General features: G+C 38.6%; 4 protein-coding genes across 5 annotated transcripts in view; 1 reads left to right on the forward strand and 3 right to left on the reverse strand.

Annotated features, from left to right (window-relative positions):
- Positions 1 to 8,563, reverse strand: part of LOC131934761 (acid sphingomyelinase-like phosphodiesterase 3b) — a 30,767-nt gene extending 22,204 nt beyond the window's left edge. The window contains exons 1-3 of one of the 2 annotated variants that reach the window (XM_059290879.1): positions 8,425 to 8,561; positions 743 to 935; positions 37 to 293 (exon numbers count right to left, since the gene is read on the reverse strand). In XM_059290879.1, the coding sequence (XP_059146862.1) occupies positions 37 to 293; positions 743 to 935; positions 8,425 to 8,491 (517 nt within the window). In that variant the 5' untranslated portion in view covers positions 8,492 to 8,561. Of the gene's footprint in view, positions 1 to 36; positions 294 to 742; positions 936 to 8,424 lie in introns of both variants that reach the window. The other variant, XM_059290880.1, reaches the window with a different exon arrangement.
- The window catches only part of LOC131934760 (zinc finger FYVE domain-containing protein 9), a 38,015-nt gene continuing 13,454 nt past the window's right edge, over positions 2,471 to 27,031 (reverse strand). The window contains exon 18 of the transcript XR_009385836.1: positions 2,471 to 2,480. The gene's annotated coding sequence lies outside the window, so the exon portion shown is untranslated. The remainder of the gene's footprint in view (positions 2,481 to 27,031) is intronic.
- On the reverse strand, positions 12,206 to 19,204 carry LOC131934762 (acid sphingomyelinase-like phosphodiesterase 3b). The gene is made up of 7 exons (XM_059290881.1): positions 19,073 to 19,204; positions 16,689 to 16,881; positions 16,233 to 16,489; positions 15,222 to 15,385; positions 14,740 to 14,917; positions 13,171 to 13,364; positions 12,206 to 12,894 (listed from the first exon to the last, which is right to left on the reverse strand). Exons 1-7 carry the CDS (start codon positions 19,134 to 19,136, stop codon positions 12,562 to 12,564), a joined length of 1,383 nt encoding a protein of 460 aa, XP_059146864.1. The 5' UTR covers positions 19,137 to 19,204; the 3' UTR covers positions 12,206 to 12,561.
- LOC131934765 (putative dimethyladenosine transferase) lies at positions 23,073 to 26,546 on the forward strand. The gene is made up of 12 exons (XM_059290884.1): positions 23,073 to 23,331; positions 24,263 to 24,336; positions 24,430 to 24,516; positions 24,694 to 24,755; positions 24,841 to 24,934; positions 25,056 to 25,105; positions 25,270 to 25,393; positions 25,606 to 25,698; positions 25,787 to 25,851; positions 26,010 to 26,073; positions 26,214 to 26,320; positions 26,417 to 26,546. The coding sequence occupies exons 1-12, from the start codon at positions 23,244 to 23,246 to the stop codon at positions 26,457 to 26,459; spliced, it is 951 nt and encodes a 316-aa protein (XP_059146867.1). The 5' UTR covers positions 23,073 to 23,243; the 3' UTR covers positions 26,460 to 26,546.

Genomic DNA, 27,031 nt, shown 5'->3' on the forward strand with positions numbered 1-27,031 from the left:
CATCCTCTGGTACACATCCCAAACTCCAAGACTTACCCTCCTTGACAAAATAATTCTCTTCCTTGTTGCCCACAGTCTTGATGATCCAGTCCCTCCACATGTCATCAATGCTCCTGTAAAACTCATCCTCTGTGTAGTTGGCTTGACCGTTGGGGTAGAAGTCGTGGTTGCCCAGGGATGCGTAGACGGGCGCTCCCACAAAACTGGTGTTGAGCAGGTCGGTGATGTTCTGGAGGATCTCAAGGTTCAGCTCCAGAGACAGGTCCTTGTCAGCTATGTGGGCTACGGTGTCCCTGTAAGGAGATATTTGTTAAGATGATTCCTGCAAGAAAATAGTTGTTGATAGTGTCACTACAAAAAAGTATTTGCTGAGTGTCCATACAAGAAAATATTTGTTGAGAGTTTCACTATTAGAAAATATTTATTAAGAGTGTTCCTAAAATAAATATTTGGTGCCAGAGCCTTTTTACTTACTCCATCCTTAAGAGAGGGTTGACATCTGATTTGATGCTAGCATTTGTTTCAACACTTACTACGTCCAAATGAGAAAGTCGACATCATGTTTGATGCTAGTATTTGTTTTAACACTTACCCCGTCCAAATGAGAAAGTAGACATCATATTTGTTGCGAGCCTTACTTACCCCGTCCAAATGAGAAAGTCGACATCATGTTTGATGCGAGCCTTACTTACCCCGTCCAAATGAGAAGGTCGACATCATGTTTGATGCGAGCCTTACTTACCCCGTCCAAATGAGAAAGTCGACATCATGTTTGATGCGAGCCATGCTTTTAACACTGTCGGTGACCAGGGCCCAGGTGGCATCACACCAGTAGTCGCCGAACGTCTGCAGGGCTGGCACCTCCTCGTTACAGGACAGCTTGCTGGTCGCGTACGTGTGGTCATAGTGGAAGTCGGTCACGTGCCAGAAGTAGCCTGGGGGAGGGGGGAGATGGTTAGGGTCAGCGAAGTAGGGTCAGGGAGAGGGGTCTTGTTTATAACGTTAGGGAGGTGTGAATTAAGATGAGGAGGGAGTTGTGGTGAGAGAGGGGTATGGAAGAAGTAGTGGTAAGTGTCAAGTGTGAATTCTAGTGTTGTTATTTCGCATAAAAAACCCACCTAACCGGACCCCATTTCCTAGTGTTATTTTAGATCCCCAACTCTCCCTTTAGAATGATGTCCGTTTGATCGTACAATGTTTATTTTGAGTTATTTCATGACATGAGTACATGAGCTTTGGTATTGGATTTGTGAGGGGTGGTTTCGTGATTTGTGAGGGGTGGTCTCATGATTTGTGAGGGGTGGTCTCATGATTTGTGAGGGGTGGTCTCATTATTTTTGTGGTGTGGTCTCATGTTTAAGATTATATAAGGACATAACGTTCACTTTTCAGAGTCAAAGTGATAAGACATTGCGGCATTTCTTGGAAAATAATAACGAGTTGACCTTTTAATACAAGGGGGGGGGGGGGAATACGGTAAAGTAAAGTAAAGTTTCCCTTTCAAACCTAACTGTCTATGGGGCAAGTGAAGTAGAGTTCATTTGTTTCTGTGACCTCGGCATATGAAGAGATAGTGTGGTCAGCACTATGCCCAGCCTTTTACTTTCACTAACGTGAGTTATGTACCCATCAGAGTTGGGTGGACTCATGGACAGTTTACTGACTTGAACCCGGATTCGAACTCGAGACTTACGGGTTAGCAGTCCAGCTCTCTACCGTTAGACCACTAGATATGGTGCAGTTCATTATATCAACAAACAGAATCCGTGCGGCGTTAAAACGGCCAATGACAAAACGGCCCCGTCAATACGACCCCGACAAATCGGCCCCGACATAAGAGCCCCGTCAAATAGACCCCGTCAAAAAGGCCAGCGACATATGGACCCCGTCATATAGGCTCCCAACAAATAGGCTCCCGTCATATAGGCTCCCGTCATTTAGTTTCTCGATAAAATGGCCCCCGTCACTACGACTCCCGAGAAATAGGCTCCCGCCATTTAGTTTTTCCACAAAACGGCTCAGGTCATTACGACTCCTGACAAATAGGTTCCCGTCAATTTGGCTCACGACAAATAAGCTCCTGTCAATTTGGCTCCCAAAAAAGGACCACTGACAATACAGTTTCCGTAGAGAATAAGTCTCCCGGCAAAACAGTCTCATTGAATATGACACCTGCCAGTGGGACCCATTCATCTATATTCTTTAGAGTTAGCTTATCCAGCACTCTAAGTAATACAGCTTATGCATCTCTTGTTCGGCAGGCCTTATTTTTATAACAGTTTATGTATTGTAAGAAATAGTATGTTTTAATTTAAGGGTTATCTATCTATGACTTCCATAATTGAGTCGGTTATAGGCTGTTCCAACTCAGTGTGTGTGAAGAAGGGTCCACGCTGTACATTCCTACATATAGTATGCTTGTAGATTATTAAAACAAAATGTCATTATCCTGTAAACATCACTTATATCACACATTTACACTTCTGTGCTAGCTTTTAACCAACAGATCTTTTCTGTTGTAAATTAAACATTATCACAATTTTAGAATTGGTGGAATTTAGCTGTTATAAGGGCTAGATTTGTTTGTGAATTGATGTTGGTTCATGAAAAACAATTTCATGTAGCCATTTAAAAGAGGTTATAGTGGTAGTGGATGTAGGACAAATGGTTACTTTTATGCCAATAGTGGTAATACGATTCATTTGTCTGGAGCCAAATGTCGGGAGTCATTTTGTCGGAAGCCAATATGCCGGGAGCCCTTTTGTCGGGAGCCAATATGTCCTGAGCCTATTTGTCGGGAGCCAATATGTCGGGAGTCCATTTGTAGGGAGCCTACATGTCGCGAGTCAGTATGACGGGAGCCCATTTGACGGGAGCCAATAAGTCGGGGCCCATTTGACGGGGCTATTTTGACGGGGTCGTTTTGTTGGGGGTCGATTTGACGGGGTCATATTAACGGGGCCGTTTTGACGGGGCCGATTTGTCCCGGGCCGTTTTGGAGGTGCACCGTTTATATGTCACAAGCAAAAAATTATATTTAGACTGAGCTTTTAACATAGGTGTCGCAGATGTTGGCATCGCTTATCTACTTTGTAGTTATATATTATGTTTGTATTGCGCATGCGCATTCCTTCAGTAAAGTTTAATAAAGATAATGGCCTGTGCATCGCCACATTAATGTAAAGTAGGTCTACATCCCAGTACAACCCAATAAACAATCACCATTGGCATGGCATTAGACATATAACATTGCTAAGAACCATAGCTCTTGTCAGGAACCCTAACTTCGGTTTGATTATCATCTGACAAATACTTTCGCACTTAAATTAAAATAAAACGTGTGACGTTCATTTTATTTTTCATAATCGTCACGAAAATTTCCCAAAAACAATTTAGAAAAAATAAAATGCCCGGACAGATGTCCTACACACCCAATGTCCGGACAAATGTCCTACACCTAATGTCCTACACAAAATGTCTGGACAGATATCCTACTTAATGTCCGGACAGATGTCCTACACACAATATCCGGACGGATGCCCTACACACCAAATGCCTTACCCATAGACCGAGAAAAAACAACTTTATTCCACCACACCTAACCGACTCAAGTATTTTGAAAAGTAAATATGGAAATAAATTACGTCAACTTCTGATGCTGGCTGAGCACTGTTTCAAATAATTTATAAGACAGTCTACTCCACTTGACTCAGCTGGCTAAGTTGCAGTGGCGAAGCGAGGGGGGGGGGGGGGCGGGGTGCGGACCGCACCGGGTGACACCATTTAGGGGGGGGGGGGGTGACACCAATGCAAAAATAAGCAAAGTATATACAGAAAAATGACAATTTCACTTAATTAAGTGATTAATTAGAGTGAATTAAATAGTCTTTTAAGAGCAAAGTGGACAAATCCCGAAATTCAGCTGAAATTATAAACGAATATAGATGCAAATCGTAGGTATTATCTGAGCACAGTTTAAAGCAATCACCGTGGGGGTGATGAGGGGAGGGAGAGTTACATCAACTCAGTGTTGCAATATATATGCCTGAGGAAAACGGTTTGGTTGAGAATCGTAATAAGCTATATGTTAAACCATGTATTGGGGGCGGGGGGATTAAAAAAATTAAATACATTCAGCAGAAAAAATAAACCGGGAGTGATCTCCCCTAAACTTTCTCGAATATTCTTATATAAAATAACAGGGGATGGGAATTCGGGCTATAGACATGATTTTTAATCCATTTTAAATACTTAAAGTTTTAAAAATAGAATAAAATCTCGTAGACAAATTAATTGCACACCAAGTGAACGCCAAATAAAAAAGCGCATAATGGTGCGCAATATTATTAGTACTTTTAAAATTTACATTAGTTTTTTGAGAAATCGAAAGTAGCGTAAAGTACTACTTCCAGTCAACGGAAATGACTCAAAATTTAATTGAAGGTAGAGAATTAGATCTTTTACTTACATATGAAATTTCATTTATCTATCTGAAATAGTACTCAAGTTATAGGCTTTTGAAAAATTCAAAGTAGGAAAAGTACCTTTTCCGGTTATCGGAAATCGCTCAAAAGTTGATACGGATCTACGATTTTGATAAAATACTTATATATGAAATTTCATCAACCTAGCTGTAACGGTACTCAAGTTATCGTGTTTACACACGGACAGACAGACACACAGACACACAGACAGACACACAGACATACGGACAAGATTGCAAAATTATGTTTTTCCGTATCAGTGAGGTGTGAAACGTCGAGATTTGTAAAAATCTCGATTTTTTTTTTTTGCACGATTACAAGACTTTCTCTATACTTCGTATATACGAGAAAGTAAAAACATTTAAATAATTATTCAATATATAATTATACACATGTGTATACACATACTTACAAGTGTATATGGAATATATATATATATATATATATATATATATATATATATATATATATATATATATATATATACGGGGGAGGGGCTCGGGGGGGGGGACGACACTGTCAGTTGCCGCACCGGGTGACACCCCACCTCGTTACGCCACTGCTCAGTTCTAAATGTCCTGCTGTCTAGAGTCGTAGATTACAAGAAAAGTTGTCTGCCTCTTCTTATGTGTGTAAAGCGCTGTAAATGATCGATGATTGTTGACCTGGTACCGTTGTGAAGCATCCGAGTCTGAAGGGTCTGACAGAGAGAAATAGTTGTCCATCTCTGGTCGGCAAACTTTGAATGGATTTTTTTTAACCAACATTTAACGTCATCGCTTGTCTTGCGTCATAGTTTCATGGAAGCGTGTCATAATTTTCTGCTTATAAAATGCGTGTTTTTTTTTCAACTGACATAATAATAATTTGCCAGTTTTACTAATGCTTATATATAGGTTATATAATTATATAGTAAGTTATATATACATAAAACTAGTTTTGCAGTAATCACTATTTTGAAACAGAAAGCTTTAAAATCAACATGAACGAGCCGTTGATTAATGTTTGTTTAAATTACTGTCATTTTCAGAGCTTTGAGCGGGGTTCTAACCCCCACCTCAACCACTAACAAATCTCTCTATACCGCTGCAAGGATCATTTTTACTGAAATCATACCGAACCACCACAAGCAAGGCGTCTTTAGTGCCAGCAACTGCAACTGAATCAAAATCAACGTTTAAAACATCACTTACTGATAAATATGCTACACACAAAGACACTATACTGAAATTGTAATAGATGTATTCAACACACTTTACTCAAAAAAAATCCAATAGTTGTGTTACACACACTATCCTAGAAAAATGGGAGGGGGGTGTGCATATCCGTGTGTAGTAGAATTACACTTGTCTTTGATTCAGTTGAAAAAGTAAACAAATTTTATTCCGAAAATCACTGAGGCTTTGAATGGAATGAAAGAATAAATGACAGGCTACCTCTCGAGTAGTCTGTTCACTTTATATTTAAAGCTCTTTGAATGAATGTAGTCTACATCTTCAAAAATAGAATAAATGGCGCCATCTCTCGGCAAACTTATCTCCATCATCTCGACTGCTACCTATGTAAACATTGAACACACCCAATCATTCGAGAAGATGGCGTCTGTTTTAGAACAGATAAAATGATGGTTTTGATTTGATTATGCGACAGTAATCACGGGCTTTGTGATGGGTGTTTTTGTAATGAAGCTGCCACACTCGTCATTAGTGTACACCCCCCCTACCCACCCCCCACCCCATACCTAATTAGATATACCCCCGGGTTAACCCAGACATCCCATTTCAAATCACACAGTGTCAACCAACTATACTCTAAAACTGAGAACGGAATGTGTTTACATCTACAGTGCTTTGTTACTGTTCTATTGTCTCTGTCATTTTACGTAGGGCAATGGCTTTTTTCGTTATCACATTTTTTATTCATAGTTTCCTGATTGTAAAAACATGTTTACACTTATATTATTATTTTTATTATTATTTAATGTCGGAATGTTTTTGGTAGTGTTTGTTCCTTTACTTTGTATTAAACTTTGTATTAAGCTTCCTTATTTTTCATGCACCTTGATTGTAGAAACGTAATGTAAAACAGTGTGTACGGTTTAGAACATAAAGCTTTCAATAATTTGAGATAAACTTGTGGGTGATACAATTTAGGGGGGGGGGCTGACTTTTGCGATGCTGGTAGACCTCTACCGTTCAAAGAAAACGCCTTTGACTTTCAAAAGATCTAGCGTGTAGCGTAGGCCCATTGCTAATTTCTTGAACTTAAACTCCACAGATGAAAGTTACAGATGAAAAGTCTTTAATGGTTGACTGGTTTATTTGCGAAAATATCATGATAAAGCTTGCACCACATAGGCAAGGACTGCTTTCAATACGACTATTTTGACGGAGACATACACACCTTGCTGAGGCTCAATGAGTCACTGCTTAAAAATTCCTACAACACAAAAACTATCCGGAAACATGTTCACATCTAGACTTCAGGGCTAACTCTAAGGACTAACTTTTGAACAAAAATGTCCAAGTTACTATTATATCATCTCGACACTCTCGTACCCCAAATAACATAATACGTTCACCTCATAAAACCTCCACAACACAAATACTCTCTACCCCAGCAATACACCACTCACTTTACACAAATACTCTCTACCCCCCTCCCCCCCCCCCCCCCCCCAAAAAAAAAAAAACACAACTTTCACTTTATCACCTTTGGTTGACGTGAACATTGTGACCATGGAGCGATCGATAACTTGTTATTTACAGCTTTTAATTAATAGCCAGCAACCAAAGTCATTAGCATATTCATCGCCATACTAATGAACAGCCCACAACGGGTTGTCAAGTGGTTGCCGGTTACAGCCCAACAATTGGTTGCCAAGTGGTTGCCAAGTGGTTGCTTATTACAATCCAATGACTGGTTGCCAAATGGTTAGCTGTTACAACCCAAAGGCGGGTTGTGAAATAATTGACCGTTACAGTCTAACGTTGGGCTGCCACGAGGTTGTGTGTTTTATCGAATGGTTGGGATACTTGCTCGTCTGGTCGGCAATGCAAATAAATATCGTCAGCTGTTGTACAAGTCATGACTCAATCTGTTGCTGTTTTTTTATATCTGAGTGTTTGGGGGGGGGGGGGGGGGGCGACAATAGAGCGAGGTGGCAACTGGTTCATTCTATTGGATGCCATCAATACATAGTCATCATTACATGGTCATCATTACATGGTCATCATTACATGGTCATCATTACATGGTCATCATTACATTGTCATCATCACATGTTCATCATTACATGTTCATCATTACATGGTCATCATTACATGGTCATCATTACATGGTCATCATTACATGGCCATCATTACATGGCCATCATTACATGGCCATCATTACATGGTCATCATTACAAGGTCATCATTACATGGTAATGTATGTATTATATATAAATAATAATATAAATTATATTTATTATATGGTCATTTTATGGTCATTATTATATGGTCATTATTAAATGGTGATATCATTATGTGTTCTTCATTATTCATTTTATGTCAATTCGCTCGCTGTATCGGATCAACAAAATTCAAATCAAATACCGGTATCGATACTCCCGTTCAATAAATAATCTCAAGTCAAAGTTCTGTAACTTTAATTGGCCTTTAAACCTGACGCTTAGACCGAAAGGCGACTAAAAATAACTACTAACACAAAACACACGTGTGTGCCTTATATTCATGTTTCTGTCAATACTAGAATAAATAGTAAATAAATACTGATGTACGTTTTAGAGTACAATTTCAAATGCTTCATATCCTTAAAAAACTAGTAAAAATTGATATTATGTAATAAACTATTAACTAGGTCTAGTATTGCTGATGCCTAATCCTTTATCCTATACCCAAATCCTAACTCATTAATTAACTAATTAAACGTGACTCACCAATGTCGTCAGCGCATCTTCCAATGCCGAGTACAGCCAACAGCAACCCTAGGAAAAGGTAACCCATCTCTATGAAGTTCCCTCGCGCAAATGAGCGTTGTCTGCCCCTTGTTGTGAATACCGATGGCTTGGCGTGACCTTTGACACTGGCGGTAAATAAGGTGAAGGCAGCAGTGTAGCAGTTATTAGTACGGGCTGGGGTGGGAAGGAGAGGCCTGAGCTGTAGTGCAATATGGGAAAAACACGAGAGGAGGGGAATTACATTTGTAATGCTAGGCTATCCGGGAATAGAAATGAGGACTGAGTGTGTAAGTACTAGTGCAACGTGACCCATTTGTTGAATCAAAATAACGAAGCATGGCTGGTATTGTAATTTAATAGGGTGGCCGTCTCCACATTGCACCCCTCTGCTGAAAAGTGTTTCTTCCAGACTTTTTTCTCCGGGGGAGGGGGGGGGCGGAACTTGATTTTTTCGGAGGGGGGGCGTACACTGGTAAAAGTATATGTTTCCTTTATAAATTCCATCTCGTTCGGGGGGTGGTAGACTTTCTTTGGGTGGGGGGCGAAGAGATGCCTGGAAGAAACTCTGGTCATTAGAAGAGAGGCGGTCTCCACCACAACACCCCCTTCCCTCCCCCTCCACACACACGTCGTTTGGTTGATAATAATATTCTCCACGTGCAACCCTCTCATGTCTGTTGTTATTTATGAGGTCTTTTTTTGTAGGGCATGGGGTCCTTTCTCTTGGACTTATGATCTGACTTCTGCCCCACATTCAGCTACAAATATTGGCGGCTAAGCGTTTGTTGGCGAATATTTTCAGTTTCTAATTGGATAATTCGATAACATTTTTAATCAATTCATATCAATAAACCAGTTCTCTAGATCAGATCGCTTCGAAATTTACAGGTGCAGTAACAGTTTTTAAAAAGGTAGAACAAATACTAAACCAGCAGTTTCCCCCCACCCCTTGAAGAGATACCCGGAAGAAACCCTTAAACCAGTATGAGTGACGTAGAACCCTACCTCCTTTCATATCGCTGTTAACACTTCAATGGAGCAATATGGTCTTAAAAGGTAAAGAAATTGTATTGCGGGTTGTTATTTTTTTTATTCAACCTTGACGATAAGGCTCCTGAAGAGGCTCTAGACGAAAACATTATTGTGCTGTTGTATCTTTGTATTCATCGGCTTAGATAACGTAAAGTTTGCTTAAACAGGGCATTGGGGTCCAAGGAACATAGGGACTCTATCTCTCCTTGAAAAAAAATTGTTTATACAAAACAAAAATTTAATTGGAAATCAGCTTTTTTTTCTGCAGTAGAAAATATTATAAAATCCGTAACATTAACATACAAACGAAAAAATTTATATATATATATATATATATATATATATATATATATATATATATATATATATATATATAAAGCTCAATTCTGTATGTAAAACTACATATGTTAGTCGTTGACATACTTTGATGGATTAAAGTGTTAGACTATTATCGTGCGCATTTGTCTAAATTTATGAGTTAAAAAATTTCTATTGAAAGTGTTGGGAAATAATTTTCATTTTTCAAACTGATAGTAATAATTGTCGGCATGTTCATAAAACACAAGTTTTAAAAAAATATCACCTTTTACAAAAATTCTAATTATGTCTTTATTTAGTCCTATAGCACTTACTTCCCTTTGATAAATTAGGAAAACACAATTACTTCCCTTTATAAAACCATTGCATTAGTGGAAAAGAATTTACTTTTTATTACTTTGTTTTGGTGTTGGGAAAAAAATAATTACATAATTAGCGGGGATTGATTAAGTGCAAATTGTTGTAGGTATTTTATGGATAAGCTTGGAGGATTATAATTGTTCATTAAATTGAAACAGGCGCGTTCGTTTAAGTGAGTGCAAAAGACTATGAATAAGTTGGGGTACTATAGTCGTTTATTAAGCTAAAACAGGCGATTCCGCCCCGGGCTAGACTGTGAGCACTTTGCGTTTATGTTCGCGTTAGTGTTTTCTTTGTGTTTAGGTTGGGTTTGCGTTAGTGGTTGCGGTTTGATTTGGTTCGTTTTTGTTCTTTCTTTTTTCGTTTTTGTTTGTGTTTTTTTCTTTGGGTTTGTATTTGTGTTTTTGGTTGGTTTTGCGTTTGGATTTGGTTTGTTTTCGTTTGCTTTTTCGTTTTTTTTGTGTTGTTAATGGTTGGTATTGGTGTTTGTGGTTGGGTTTGTTGTTAGTTTTTTTGTTTTCGTTTGCTTTTTTGTTTGTTTTTTTCTTTGTGTTTGTATTGGTGTTTGTGATTGTGGTTGGGTTTGTCGTTAGGTTTTTGTTTTTGTTTGTATTTGTAATTGTGTTAGCGTTATGTTTGCGTTTTGTTGTTTTGGTTGGTTGTGGTTTGGGTGGGCAATGCCGGGTTTATGATGATTACTAAACACACAGGTAATGGTCTTTAACAGAAAGGTTTTTCACAGAAGCCAGAGCAGGGCCTGGCCGGGACGGCTAGTATATATATATATATATATATATATAGGACCCTATATAGTACGAGGTACTACATTATAATATAGAATACATTTACAATCAGGACGTATAAAATACCAATGTACAAATTATTTATTTGATTGAAAACCCCTCCCTCGTTATAAGCAGTAGTCAATTTCTTGGCTGCCCACATATCCTCCCTATGGAGCAATGGATGTAGCTACACCTTTCCGCCCTACTGTTTGGGTATAGAATCTAGTTTTCGTATAGTTTTCGTTTAGTATTGTAGGGCTTACATATATAAACCGAAAATATAGTGTTATATGAAATTGTGTTTGGTATATAGCAAAGTTATGTAACACTAACTTTCAATTATTTTTTAAATTATATTTTACTATAGGCCATGGGGAGTAATGATTGCGCGCACCCCCCCCCCCTACACAAACATGCACACCACACACATACATTTGGGAAAAATAGAGTGCTAATAATATGGTCGTGGAAAATAGTGTTCAATGCAGTCCCTTTCATTATTTATAATAATTTATATATATAATCAACCTAATATTTTCTCAACATGGGTACATTCAGCTGCCCAACATTAAACAAAATTTATCTATGGCTAAATTATACCAAACAAACTGATGATACATTTCACCCAATTAAAAATCAATGCTACAAGTGTTTAGTGGTATCTGGTCACTTAGTTTGTAGGCCGATAAAATGGGAAGAGATTTCGAAAATTGCTTTAGCCCAGTATTTGCCTTCAGGGCTTTCTCTCAAACATTGAGCTGGCTTTCAAACATGGACCAACTGCCAAGACAAACACAAAACTCATGTCAGCAATCAACTGGCTTTCAAACATGAACCAACTGCCGACAAACACAAAACTAATGTCAGCAACTAACTGGCTTTCAAACATGGACCAACTGCCTAGACAAACACAAAACTAATGTCAGCAATTAACTGGCTTTCAAACATGAACCAACTGCCGACAAACACAAAACTAATGTCAGCAACTAACTGGCTTTCAAACATGGACCAACTGCCTAGACAAACACAAAACTAATGTCAGCAATTAACTGGCTTTCAAACATGGACCAACTGCAAAGACAAACACAAAACTCATATCAAAAGTTAACTGAATGAAAATTTCTGCAGAGTTATCTTGTTAATTTAAATATTTACAATTAACAATTTAACATACCAACATTTTTAATAGGTATAAAATGCTAAATTAATTTGAAAAACAGAAAAAAGCAACAATAACAATAAATTAGTAATTAATTATCTGAAAATTTTATTCAACAAATTATTTGATATCATCAGATTTAAGCTTTAAAACCTACATTATAAATATAATGATCATAGGCAAAGATTAATTGGCTCCATTAACATGTATTTAGTCAGCACAACCAATATTCTTAGAATCAGTTTATCAAAAGAAGTCATTCAAACACTTCATATCCATTAACAGAAAAATGCATTATGCAAATCAGATTAAATAGATTAATTAATTATTGTCCCTTCTGCACTAGTGGATTCTGAAAGATTAAAGTAAAAATGTAGATCTATATAAGTTCGGACATTTTATGTCAATCAAATGAACACATGCATTAGGCAGTATTTCCTATTTCAAACTGCTAATAAATGTTTAAATCAGCAAGAGAGCCACTAAACACACTAGGTAAATCATGACTGTGACAAAACTGCCATTTAAACCTGTTTGATCATTTTTATAACTGTTGATGCGTTCAGCTGAGCAAAGCTTAGCTTGCGCTAAATTGTAATTGAGGCCACCACACAGAATGTCTGCCTTCATTTCTTCTGTGCATTTCTTGTCGAGCTGGCTGACCACCCAGTAGTTGCAGAACCTCTGGTAGTATTTGCTCTTGTGGTCAGCTTTCAAGTTTTCAAAGATTTTCCTCAAGGATGGGACGCTCATGTCTGGAACATCATAGGCGGTGGTGAAGCTGTAGAGCTCGGTCTAGTGAGGGAGTAGTTCAAGTTGATTAGGAGTAACATTAGTGCATGCATGTGTGTGGTCATATGGCATTGTGGTGACTAATTTAAATATAGAGTCTGTCCAGCTGTAGTGGGTACTCTACATTAATTGAGAGGAAAGTGAAGCCATTAAAACAGATGGACTCTACTCCATCTGCCCTATTTACTGTCATTTTTCATTGCTGAATTACTGACTTGTCCAATAGGTTTGTATTCTAAATGATGTTGGTGAAATACAGATGATGAAATACTGACTTACCCAGTTAGCTTTGTTTTCTTTATTGGCATCTGTGATGTTGGTGAAGTACTGAGTGTAGTCCAGGTTGACACCGGTGACCCTGTTGTACTTGACCAGTCGAATGCCAGGGTTGTGAGCATCTCCTGTCTTTATTGGTATCTTAAACCTCCATGGTGTTACTGATGGGGCATTAAACTGGGTTACTGCCCTTTCACCTGTTAGAGAAGTGAAAGGTTATGTAAACTTATCATTGATACCAATGGTATCTGCCTCAAGTCTAGGCAAGTAGTAGTATATGTAGCAGTATATGTACATACAACTTACTACTGCACAAGCCCTATATACATCACAGAAAAGTCCGACAAGTAGCAGTATCTGTACATACAGGTTACAGATGTACCATCCCTTCATCACAGAAAGTTGAACTCTACATCAACCACCTCATGGCTGAACTCTACAACAACCACCTCATGCCTGAACTCTACATCAACCACCTCATGGCTGAACTCTACATCAACCACCTCATGCCTGAACTACATCAACCACCTCATGGCTGAACTCTACATCAACCACCTCATGCCTGAACTCTACATCAACCACCTCATGCCTGAACTCTACATCAACCACCTCATGTCTGAACTATACATCACCTCATGCCTGAACTCTACATCAACCACCTCATGGCTGAACTCTACATCAACCACCTCATGCCTGAACTCTACATCAACCACCTCATGCCTGAACTCTACATCAACCATCTCATGCCTGAACTTTACATCACCTCATGCCTGAACTCTACATCAACCACCTCATGGCTGAACTCTACATCAACCACCTCATGCCTGAACTCTACATCACCTCATGCCTGAACTCTACATCAACCACTTCATGCCTGAACTCTACATCAACCACCTCATGCCTGAACTCTACATCAACCACCTCATGCCTGAACTCTACATCAACCACTTCATGCCTGAACTCTACATCAACCACTTCATGCCTGAACTCTACATCAACCACCTCATGCCTGAACTCTACATCAACCACCTCATGCCTGAACTCTACATCAACCACTTCATGCCTGAACTCTACATCAACCACCTCATGGCTGAACTCTACATCAACCACTTCATGCCTGAACTCCACCTCATGCCTGAACTCTACATCAACCACTTCATGCCTGAACTCTACATCACCTCATGTCTGAACTCTACATCAACCACTTCATGCCTGAACTCTACATCAACCACCTCATGGCTGAGATATGGGATGGCATGGTAGAGTGCTCTATTTCTAGCTTGGGGGTCTCGAGTTTGATCCCGGTCTGGACTTGCTACTATAGGATGCTTTGTGTCCACCCAGGTCTATGTGTTACCCAACTCACATTAGGGAAAGTAAAGGCGGCTGGATTTAGTGCTGACCACACCATCCCTCCAACAAACGTGTGAACTCTTCTACATCTGCCTTGTGGATCGTTAGGTCTTAAGACAGTGGAAGGTAAACTTTATGTCTGAAATGCTACAATTTCTTTAAAATTCTGCTGCTATGTAAAAATAATGTAGCTGATGTGTAGTGATTGCAAAATTGTACCTTTCTCATCTTGTAAGATTTTAAAGCTATCCATATGGTCGTGTCCATAGTGAGTTGCCACAATAATATCAGAATAGTTGTGGATGATATCCATAAAAGATTTCTTAAAGTGTGGATAAAACCAATCCGCATATCCTGGGAATAGAAGGCCAGGTGGGACGTGGCCAGTCACAAACACCTGTAGCAAGCCAAAAATTTAAATATTATAAACAAAAATAGGATTTATAATTTCCTCATAACTAGTTTAAAAATTACTAAACAGATTTTTAAATCACATAGCAAAAACATTCAGCAGCGGGTTTTTTAAATCTCCCAGCTTCTCAACATCTATCTATATACTACTATGCTAGATATGTGAGAGGTAGGTCTCTCTGATTTTGGTGTGAAGCCTTCAGTACAGTGTGTGTCTATATTGATATGGGAGACACCTCTGTTTGAGGTGGTATTTAAAGGATATGCATCATGTTCGGCTCAAGCGTTACCTTCTCTCCTTTATTTTTAGCACTTTGCAGCTGTTGCTTCATCCACTTGAACTGGTCAGTGGGGTCAGTCATTTTGGCGGTCAGCTTGTCAGTGGTGTAGTACATGTTAGTGTTCAGTGCCAGAAGTCTTAGGCCAGGTCTCACAATCACAGAGTAGTACCCGCCTGCATGAGAAATAAAGATTTTAGTACCAACCTATATGTATATATAATATATATCAATATATATATATATATATATATATATATATATATATATATATATATATATATATATATATATATATGTGTGTGTGTGTGTGTGTGTGTGTGTTAGGTAGGTATTGAGTTACTGATGAAGAGAGATGGTGGTGGTATTATTTTCTCCGTGCATCCTTGTGGGTCAAGGAGGTTTACCAGACCTTTGCCAAAAATAATCAATACGTCTAAACAACACCAATATTAAACTATAAATGAAACATGCTAACCCACATTTCAATATATTTATTTACCTATTCCAGACGATCCAAAAGATTAAAGTGTTTCAATAATCAGAACGTATAACAATATCATCACTCTAGATACTTTCAGTACCGGTACTCACAAACTACCCAGCCAGACATACAGCTACATGACAGTGACTGTCAACAGAACAGCTTCTCGACGACAGCCTCAGGTTGACATCACAATAGGTACTGGACAGCATCTTGCTGACAGGTACAGCGACAGCAGCTCACAGGACAGGACAAGTCGACATCACGACGACACTCCAGGTACAGCAACAGGATCTCACACGACAGGACAGGTCAACATCACGACGACAGGTACAGCGACAGCATCTCTCCGACAGCTTCTGCACCCTCTAGATATATATATATATATATATATATATATATATATATATATATATATATATATATATATATATATATATATATATACATATCCCCTCCTAGTACATCCCCTGCTATACATCCCCTAGTACATACCCTGGTACACATCCCCTGTATACATCCTTTACTCCAAGACTTACCCTCCTTGACAAAATAATTCTCTTTCTTGTTGCCCACAGTCTTGATGATCCAGTCCCTCCACATGTCATCAATGCCCCTGTAGAACTCATCCTCTGTGTAGTTGGCTTGACCGTTGGGGTAGAAGTCATGGTTGCCCAGGGATGCGTAGACGGGCGCTCCCACAAAGCTGGTGTTGAGCAGGTCGGTGATGTTCTGGATGATCTGAAGGTTCAGCTCAATGGACATGTCCTTGTTAGCTATGTGGGCCACAGTGTCTCTATAAGGAGATATTTTTTGAGAGTGTTCCTACAAGGATTAAATATTTGTTGAGAGTGTTCCTAAAATAAACAATTGATGTCTGTGTCCTTTGACTTACCCCGTCCAAATGAGAAAGTCCACATCATGTTTGATGCGAGCCTTACTTACCCCGTCCAAATGAGAAAGTCGACATCAGGTTTGATGCGAGCCTTACTTACCCCGTCCAAATGAGAAAGTCGACATCACGTTTGATGCGAGCCATGCTTTTAACACTGTCAGTGACCAGGGCCCAGGTGGCATCACACCAGTAGTCGCCGAACGTCTGCAGGGCTGGCACCTCCTCGTTACAGGACAGCTTGCTGGTCGCGTACGTGTGGTCATAGTGGAAGTCGGTCACGTGCCAGAAGTAGCCTGGGGGAGGGGGGAGATGGTTATGGTCAGGTGAGTAAGGTCAAGGGGAGGGGTCTTGTGTTTGTGACGGTAGGGGGGGGGTGAATTTAGATGAGGAGACGGGTATGAAGGTAGGGAGTAGGTAGTGTGAAGGTAGGGAGGGAGTAGTGTTAAGTGAGAGAGAGGAGTAGGGAGGAGGTAGTGTGCAGAGTCTTAAGTGAGACGGAGGTGAGGATTCAAACGTGTGTGTTAGTGAAGTTAGAGAAAGAGGAGTATATTATTTTAATTTAGCTGAGGAACTTTCAAAATGCCAGTCTTTTTCATGAATTCTAGTGTTGTGTTTTTGTTGTTGTTGTTGTTTTGTGTCAACAGCCCACCAAACCGGGCCGCATTTTCTTGCGTTATTTTAGTTCCCCAACTCTCACTTTAGAACGATGCCGTGTGATTGTACAATGTTCATTTTTAGCTATTTCATGACATGAGCTTTGGTTTTAAGTATAGGATTTGTGAGGGGTGTTCTCGTGATTTTTGTGGTGTGTTCTCGTGATTTGTGAGAGGTGGTCTTATGTTTCAGATTATAAAAGGACATAACGTTCACTTTTCAGAGTCACAGTGATAAAACATTGCGGCATTTGTTGGAAAATAATAACGAGTTGAACTTCTAAAAGAAGTGAGGGGGGAGAGAGAGTGTGTGTGTGTGTGTGCAGTGGATTAAATCAACAAATAGAATGTTTATATGTCACAAGCAAACATGTTTTATATTTAGACAGAGCTTTTAACAGAGGTTTCGCAGATGTTGGCATCGCTTATCTACTTTGTTGTTCATAAATTATGTTGGTATTGTGCATGCACATTCCTTCAGTAAAGTTGACTAAAGATAACGGCCTGTGCACCACCACATTAATGTAAAGTAGGTCTACATCCCAGCAGAACCAAATAAACAATCATCATTGACATGGCATTAGACAAATAAAATTGCGATTCGCTATGAACCATAACTCTTGTCAGGAACCCTAACTTCGGTTAGATTATCATCTGACATAATGACATATTTTATTACCGACAAATACTTTCGCACTTTAACAAAAATAAAACGCGTGACATTCATTTTATTGTTCATAATCTTCACGAAAATTTCCCAAAAACAATTTAGAAAACATAAAATAACATACACCAGGACAGTAATATTTTCCAGCAAACACTTGTTTACAGCGTGAGGCTAACACAGATGGGGTGGGGGGGGGGGGGTCTCGAAAAAACACACCCAACGTCCGGGCAGATGTCCCAATAAAATTTTTCGGGGGGGGGGGGGGGCGGTAGACTTTCTTCGGGGGGGGGGGTGGACACTGTTAAAAGTATATATTTTCTATATGAATTATATAAATTTCATTTCGTTCGGGGGGGGGGGGGCGGTAGAATTTGCCTGGAAGAAACTCTGATTTCACCCATAAATTAAGGAGACGGCCATTGGCCGGACAGGACATTAAATCGAAACACAAAATCATGCTCACACCTAGGGTCCGGTCAGGCTGATCTCCGGCCGCAGTCCACGACTGCGCACGCTCATAATTTAGCTCGTGACACCATGGCAGACCCCGCGCCCTGAGAACCGGGCGCCATCATGTGGTTTAGGGGTGGGGGAAACATTAGCCAAAAAAAACGAGTAAAATAACCAGCCAACATGCTTACTTAAGAATCAATAATAGAGTACCATCCAATATATATAACTACTAAAACACACGTATGTGCCTTATATTCATGATTCTGTCAATACTAGAATTAATACGGATGTACCGTGTTAGAGTACAGTTTCAAATCTTTCATATTCGGGGGGGGGAGGGACACTGGTTTAAAGCGTGTTTTCTATATAAAATTGTTTTTTTTTTCTATTTCGTTTTGACGGGGGGGGGGGGCGGATAACCTTGCATTCCCACCCCCAACCCCCAACCCCCCAAAAAAAGAAGCCTAATAAACTATGAAAGGAAAGAATGTGTTACGATACTAGTAAAAATTGCTATTATGTAACAAACTGTTAACTAGGTCTAGTATTGCTGATGTCTAACTAACTTTATCATTTACCCAAATCCTAACCCTAATTCTAACAATAAAACTGAAATAACAATGTTAAAAATGACCTTCAACTCGGTTCTGTGTCAATCGGTATTAGGCCTGTCTAATTAACTCATTAATTAACTAATTAAACGTGACTCACCAATGTCAGCGCATCTTCCAATGCCGAGTACAGCCAACAGCAGCCCTAGGAAAAGGTAACCCATTCCTAAACAGCTCCTTTGCGCAAACGAGCGTTGTCTGCCCCTTGTTGTGAATATCGGTCATTGGGCGCGACCTTTGACACTGGCGGTAAATAAAGTGAAGGCAGCGGTGTCGCAGTTATTAGTACGGGCTGGGGTGGGAAGGAGAGGCCTGAGCTGTAGTGCAATATGGGAAAAACACGAGAGGAGGGGAATTACATTTGTAATGTTAGGCTATCCGGGAATAGAAATGAGGACTGAGTGTGTAAGTACTAGTGCAACGTGACCCATTTATTGAATCAAAATAACGAAGCATAGCTGGTAGTGTAATTTAATAGGGTGGCCGTCTCCACATTGCACCCCTCTGCTCAATAGGGTGGTTTTCACCTTTCCCTGCAGTGTTTCTTCCAGACTTATATATATGTAACTTACGTAATGGGGTACTACATTATAATAATACAGACTACATTTACAATCAGGACGTATAAAATGCCAATGTACAAATTATTTATTTGATTTAAAACCCCTCCCTCGTTATAAATAGTAGTCGATTTCTTGGCTGCCCACATTTAACTCAACTGTAGCCTAACGGCTGACGAAGGGGCCCACTGATAATTTGCGTGTAAAGGTCCCGAAAATCCTAGCTGTTGATTTCGCTATCTTTGAAGTTTCAACGTTAATACACTCAATGTTTGCACGTGACAAAGTGGGCACATACTGTTTGGCTATTTCAGTTGAATCAATCAGGGACTTCAGTCAACAGCAGCATCATGGCTGCCTTCGCATATCGTATGACATATATTTGACTTAATCCTGTGAAGCCCCTGAGGAGCAATGGGATGTAGCTACACTTTTCCGCCCTACTGTTTGGGTGTAGCTTTCGTTAAATCGTTTAGTATTGCTTACATATAGATCTATATACCGAAAATATAGTGTTTTATATGAAATGGTGTCTTGGTATATAACAAAGTTATATAACACTTACTTTCAATTTTTTTTAAACTATTGTAATGTTTTCGCTGCAACCAAATGTAATGTTCTTTCTTCTTCTACAGCTTCTTGCTCTCAGTTACAGAAGATTAAAAATGCAGAAGTCGTCTGTAAATATTTATTTCACTGTGCAAACAGTACAGTATCTGGCTTGACCGGGAATTGCCTGTGTAGCGTGCATCTAAACTTGTGCTGCATAAATTACTGGCTAGGGCCGTCGTTTCTCCATCCCCTCTAAGGCTAACCCGCCGGTTTATACACCCCACCCCTGAGTGTCTCGGTTGAAACCTTGCTTTCGGCGCAAATTCTAGCGCTTACCTGTGAAAATCTCCCCTGTTTTTGTGCTAACCTACCCCAAATAACTCTATATAAAAACTTGACGCGATCTCCTAGAATTGTAACAAATCCTAACATGAACTACAGGCAATCCCCTTTACAATGATATAAATTACATAAAACATAAATAAGTGGTTCATAAACAATAATACCTACAACATGCAAACAATGTAAAAATCATTACGTATACCTAATCAAAGTGGATTTCCATAATATTGTCTCGGTCCAAACTAACACTAAGATATTCTAATTATTAAAGATATATCTTGGCCTAATAGTCCATCCGATTTTCATGCTATATCAACAACTATTTATTATGATAGGAATTATTTTTTTCTTGCCCTACTAAGCACAATTGACTCATTCCTAACAAATTCACTACACTACCAGCGATGGGGAGTAGTGATTACGCCAACCCCCCCCCCTCATCTACACACACACACACAGACACGCACCTTTGAGAAAATAGAGTGCTAATAATAATAATACTGTGGAAAATACATGAAATCAGAACAGAGGCGTAGCGACCCTTCCCGGCGCCCGGGGACAAACTTTCGATTTGCACCCCCCCCCTCGAACTTTTGGTTTGCACCCCCCCCCCCTCAAACTTTCGATTTGCACCCCCCCCCCTCGAACTTTTGGTTTGCACCCCCCTCAAACTTTCAATTTGGCGCCCCCCTATGGTCGGCGCCCGGGGATATATGCCCCCCGCCCCCCCCCCCCCCTGACTACGCCTCTGAATCAGAACAATTTAAATGATTGTCACAATTAATTAGCCCACCTTTAATTCTAAGATGATTTTATAGGTAAGTAACCTACACTTTCAGATCTGGCAGTCCGTAGGGCAGATGAAGTAGAGTTCAGCTATCAAGTGACCTCGGCATGTAATAAAGGACAGTGTTGCCAGCACTATACCCAGGCACCCTTACTCTAATTAACCTAACTCAGGAATTCATGAGAGCTGGGTAAACTCAGGGACGTCCGACAGACTCGAATCGTGGACCCAAACTCGAGACTTTCGGGCTATCAGTCGTGTGTATCACCGCCAGACCACGACGTCCCATATCAACATAGGTAGTGGCCCCTTAAATATTTACCTGGGTACCCTGCTGAAACAATGTCGTAAATAATAGAGTGACCTCTCCTTGCCTCTCGCCTCTGTGCATCTCTGTAATCGTTTGGTTCTTGTCTCTTGATGAACCTTGTTGAGTGTGCTGACTGATGTGTTGACACAAACACAGAGATAAAAAGTTCCAAACGGGACTTGAACTAAACAACATGACTGTTTGATACGATATCATTTTTTAAAACATTAACCATTTAACTTTTTTTTAAAATTTAAATAAATTACATAAGAAAATAAAGAGCAGCAACGCGAAGCACAGGGGGAGGGCTCATAATGCAAAATGGGAGGAGGATAGTATTTTTTTTTAAAGTTAACCATTTTGTAAACGATGTGCAAATATTTCAGCAAACTAGCTCGCATTACTATTTTCTAAGAGGATTGGGTACAGTGTTTCTTCCAGACTTTTTTCTCCGGGGGAGCACTTGAAATTTTCGGGGAGGGGGGGGGGCGGTAGACTTTCTTCGGGGAGGGGGGGGGGGTACACTGTTAAAAGTATATATTTTCTATATAAATTATATAAATTTCATTTCGTTCGTGGGGGGGGGGGGCGTTAAAAAAAATTCGGGGGGGGGGGGGGGACGAAGCCCCCCGAAGAGATGCCTGGAAGAAACTATGATTGGGTAGGGTGTATATTGAAGACAATGAGTTTTGCTTGTGATTTGTGATTAGCCTATATCAGTTAAGAGAATGTTCTCTCATAAGATATAGAAAGTTGTTGTTTTTTTTTAATTCAAGGGAACAAACTATGTCAGTCATGCGCTCTATCAGTATTAAAGTAGCGCCCCCTGATTTTATTTGGTGAACAGAGTTTAATGATTACTCGCCATCTGGATACAAACCTCAGCGAAATCAGACACTGTTCTTCTGGCATCTCTACGAGTGTATTGCTCTCCCTCTCCCCCTAGTACCAGTAATATCAGCCTCTCCTGAACCTTATCGGTGACATCATTATCCTCATCATCATTCATGTGGGCCCACCACCATATTATATAACAAATACAGAAATCAACCCATACACACAGAGCAATACGGTACCTGTAAGTTGTCGGGAAATGTGTCATTAAGCAACGAGAAGAGAACATTTTGAAAAATAAAATCGATTTCATTTTTTAAAAGTGTTGTATTAAAACTAACACTGCTTTTGACCACCCCCGCCCGCCATATAACACAATAAAACAATATGATAAGCCACCACCTACTACCCCACAAATTGGTGTTATAATATACACGAGCTCCAGCAGTTTGACGACATTGAGTAATGTGAGAAAAAACGTTTCTAGTTTAGCCTATCCTCTTAAACTTTTTATTTCACGAATAAAATGTAGTAAAGTCTACCCACTTTTTAGGCTTACCGTGTAGGTCCCATCGATTGTGTGTGTGTGTGTGGGGGGGGGGGGGGGGGGGGGGTTAAATATTAAAAATAAATTTGATATTAAAAATGCGAACCATATTTGGCACTATATCGAATACTTTGTTCTTCTATCTAAATGTTAGCTCCCTTGTATATCAGTACAAAGTATACACTTATATTTATGATCTAGGCGAGGTCTCCGATTGTTTTAACTTAAGTTTTAACTTTAGTTTTAAGTATTAAATACATTAATATATAATTGTATCTAATTGAATCAAATTACACGAGGCAAAACTTATTCACTTAGTTTAACAAAAGAATATTTAAAATGCCTAAAGAACGAATCCAGAAGAAATCAAGAATCCACCAACAAACAGCTCAAGTTCAGAGATCTGCAACCCAAGTCCAACGACAAGGTAAGTTGTATGTTAAAAAATGTTAGAAAATCTTTCAATATCGTCTCAACTGTGTAATAAGGCTACTAGCTACTTTTAACAATATCTAGTAACGAGCTGACCTGCTACGTAGTATACGCCGCCATCTAGTTGTTTTATTTTCTGCTTATCTGGCTTATCTTATCCAGCAATTCATAATCTGTGAATTCAACACTACGCCCTTCCCACCCCCCCTCCTGCCCATTGAAAGCAGCCGTTTACAGACAAAGAAAAGATCAATCAGAAATTGTTACCTCCCCCTTTGTTTCAAATCATTTAATACTAAATTATCTGCCCCTAAAAAAGCCATCACTAACCCCGACTATAACCCGGCTCTACGATTGTAAACATTCGGGATGAACCACAACTCACCTGACAGGTGGGGATGAGGGTGGTGGCTAAGCTGCGTGGTGTTTTCTATGGTCTCCACGAAGAGAATTATATATATAGTTAATATAGACTAGTAAGCTAAGTCCTGGTAGTAAAACTCCATTTTAGCGTATTTTATTCGCAGCTTCACGTTCACCTCCGGTTGAGTGTATTTTATTATAAACACAACCAAAATACACAAAAATGTTAGGTAGCTACACAGTGCACTCTCATTCATAGTGTGTGACAGTAGTGAAGTGCTACATAATTCTAGGATTCTAGGATATAACTTATAAGCCTATTAAAATTAATTTAATTTACAGCAGGCTTCAATTTACTGTTAAAAACACAGCATATTAGATTAGAAGATTTTGTTTTACTATTAGCTTTTGTCACAAAACTCTTACTTAGTTATAATAATTAGGCTAACTAAAATTTTGGTGTTTATATTACATTAGTCTATTTGTCAGTAACGGACACAATAAAATATGTTTGACATTATGTAACTTATTAGTTAACTGACTTTCCCTTTTTACTCATTCAGGAATAGCTTTTAGAACAGAAATTGGACAGCATATTTTAAAGAATCCAATGATTGTTGTCAACATGGTTGAAAAGGTAGTCGATTTTTTTTTTTAAACTTTCAAATAAATATAATTAATGTTTTTCTTTATCATAATGAATAAACATTTTCCTATACATTTGTCATAGGCCGCTCTACGCCCTACAGATGTTGTACTTGAAGTTGGTCCTGGTACTGGTAACATGACCGTCAAGCTATTAGAAAAAGTTAAAAAGGTAGCTTTAAGCATTTAAACAGCCTATCAAAAACTTACATGCATCTGAATTTAAATAAATTTAAAAGTAGGCTCATCTTTAAAGTAAATTAAAGATTCCATTTAAGACCTAGTGATCCATAGGGCAAATTAAGTAGATTTATTATTTATTTTTTATGTATAATTTTATTTTATTCAGGTGATAGCTTGTGAAGTTGACCCTAGAATGGTGGCAGAGTTACACAAAAGGGTTCAAGGGACGTAAGTGTCATTTTACTCATCCAATTCCAAATGATGGCAATATATCTGATATTTATTTCTTAGCTAATAATTAATTAAATTTCAGTCCCGAAGCCTCAAAGCTGCAGGTGATGGTAGGCGATGTCCTAAAAACAGATTTACCTTTCTTTGATGTTTGTGTTGCCAACTTACCCTATCAGGTTGAGTAAACCACAATTTTATTGTTTGCTTTAAAATCTCCATTTCTGTTGTTAAGCTACATTGTATACTTTTTGAGGCGCTAGCAGTGAAATTTTATGTTATGGGTTTTTTCTTTTTCAGATTTCTTCCCCTTTTGTCTTTAAACTTCTCCTACACAGACCATTTTTTAGGTCAGTCAACGTTAGTAATTAGTGGTTGTTATTAGACCTGAATTAGATAAACATTTTTAGTGACTAATTTTGAGTTGGATTTTTTTTATATATATATAGGAAAAATAAATTGTAACAAAGATTGGAAAATTGTCGGCTGAAATAAATGTTCTCATTTGTTACAGGTGTGCTGTACTGATGTTTCAGAGAGAGTTTGCTCAGAGGCTGGTAGCGCAGCCAGGTGACAAGTTATATTGTCGTCTCTCTGTCAACACACAACTACTAGCCAGGGTTGACCACCTCATCAAGGTGTGTATGAGTTTTGCTAAAATAATTATTTCATTTGACTGGCAGAAATGTCTAATACTTGACTGGTTGTTTCTTTAGTAATTAATCAGGTAAAAAAATGGAGATACTTTTCTATATAAACAACATTTTAACCAGTTAATTGTATTTAATGTAGGTTGTTTATTTATATTTTGTTTTTCTTTATTTAAACCATGCCAACTATTTTTCTTTAGGTTGGGAAAAATAACTTCCGACCACCACCAAAAGTTGAGTCTAGTGTAGTACGAATTGAGCCAAGAAATCCTCCACCTCCAATTAATTTTAAGGTAGATGAACCTTCTAATGAATCACTTTCAATGTTATTTTTTATTTACCCTCTTTATTTACAACGGTAATACTTCTTTTGACTTTTAGGAATGGGATGGCTTAGTGAGGATCTGTTTCTCCAGAAAAAATAAAACTATCGGAGCTTCCTTCAGGTTAACTTTTATTTTTACAAATATTTGTACATTTTTCTTTGTCTTACTTATACTAGAGCGATGCAACCAAAAAATTTTTTAATGTGGAGAGTTTATTTACAATGCTAATTCTTACTTTTAACTAAAGTTAAATTGTTTTTGCCTATCTTTTATTGTAGATTTACTAAAGTTTTAGCTGTGTTGGAAAAAAACTTCAGGGTTTCATGTTCTGTAAAAAATGTGGTAAGTAACAGTATGTATTAAAACTAATAAATATATTCTGTCAACCTGTTGATCTTTTTAATGTAAAGCATAGTGGCTTGTATATCAGTAAAGAATCATTAATGTAACAATAAACTTAATTTATGAATGCTTTGTCTTAGACTGTCCCAGATGATTTTAATGTTAAAGAAAGAGTAACAGAACTCTTACAGAAAAGTGGCTTTGAGGAGAAACGAGCAAGATCTATGTCAATAGAAGACTTCATAGAGTAAGTCAAATACTAGATCATCTTTATGGAAATATTACTTTATTAGACTAATGATTTCATATAAAGAAGCTAATAAAATGCTTACATTCTTTACAGATTGCTTAACCTCTTCAATGAAGCTGGCTTTCATTTTATGTGAACAGGTAGAAATGCGATTTTGTTTCTGGGCTTGTATATTGTATAAAGTTTTGGTTTGAAGGTGATTAAAATATATGGATAAAATACTGAGATTGATTATAGTTCTTTCTTGTTAAATTATAGCAGTTATATTTGGAGTTTTTTTTTAAGATTAACGGCTGTTGTGAAAACAGTTATGGTCTGTTTATTCTAATTTATAGTGCATGAAAAGTGAGCAGATCTGTTTATATTGGAGTCCAATATACAGAACTTAAGAAATACAACTAGTTACGGTAAAGATACCCTTTCAAACCTGACAGTTAATACTGTGGTTGATGTTGGGTACTTGTTTCCGGGACCTGGCTAATGAAGGGATAGTGGTTGTTAGTTCTATTCCCAGCCATCTTTACTTTCACTAAATAAGTAATGTACCCCTTAGAGCTATTGGGCAGCATGGCTTAGCAGTAGAGCACTAGACTGCTAAACTGAAAATCATGTGTTCAAGTCACGGAGTCCACCAAGCTCTGATGGGTACCTAAATCATGTTATGGAAAGTAAAGGCAGCTGGGCACAGTACTGACAACACTATCCCTT

The sequence above is a fragment of the Physella acuta genome, unplaced genomic scaffold, assembly GCF_028476545.2.
Source record: "Physella acuta isolate Inbredline_101_S28 unplaced genomic scaffold, ASM2847654v3 ptg000117l, whole genome shotgun sequence".
Classification (NCBI taxonomy): Eukaryota; Metazoa; Mollusca; class Gastropoda; family Physidae; genus Physella; species Physella acuta.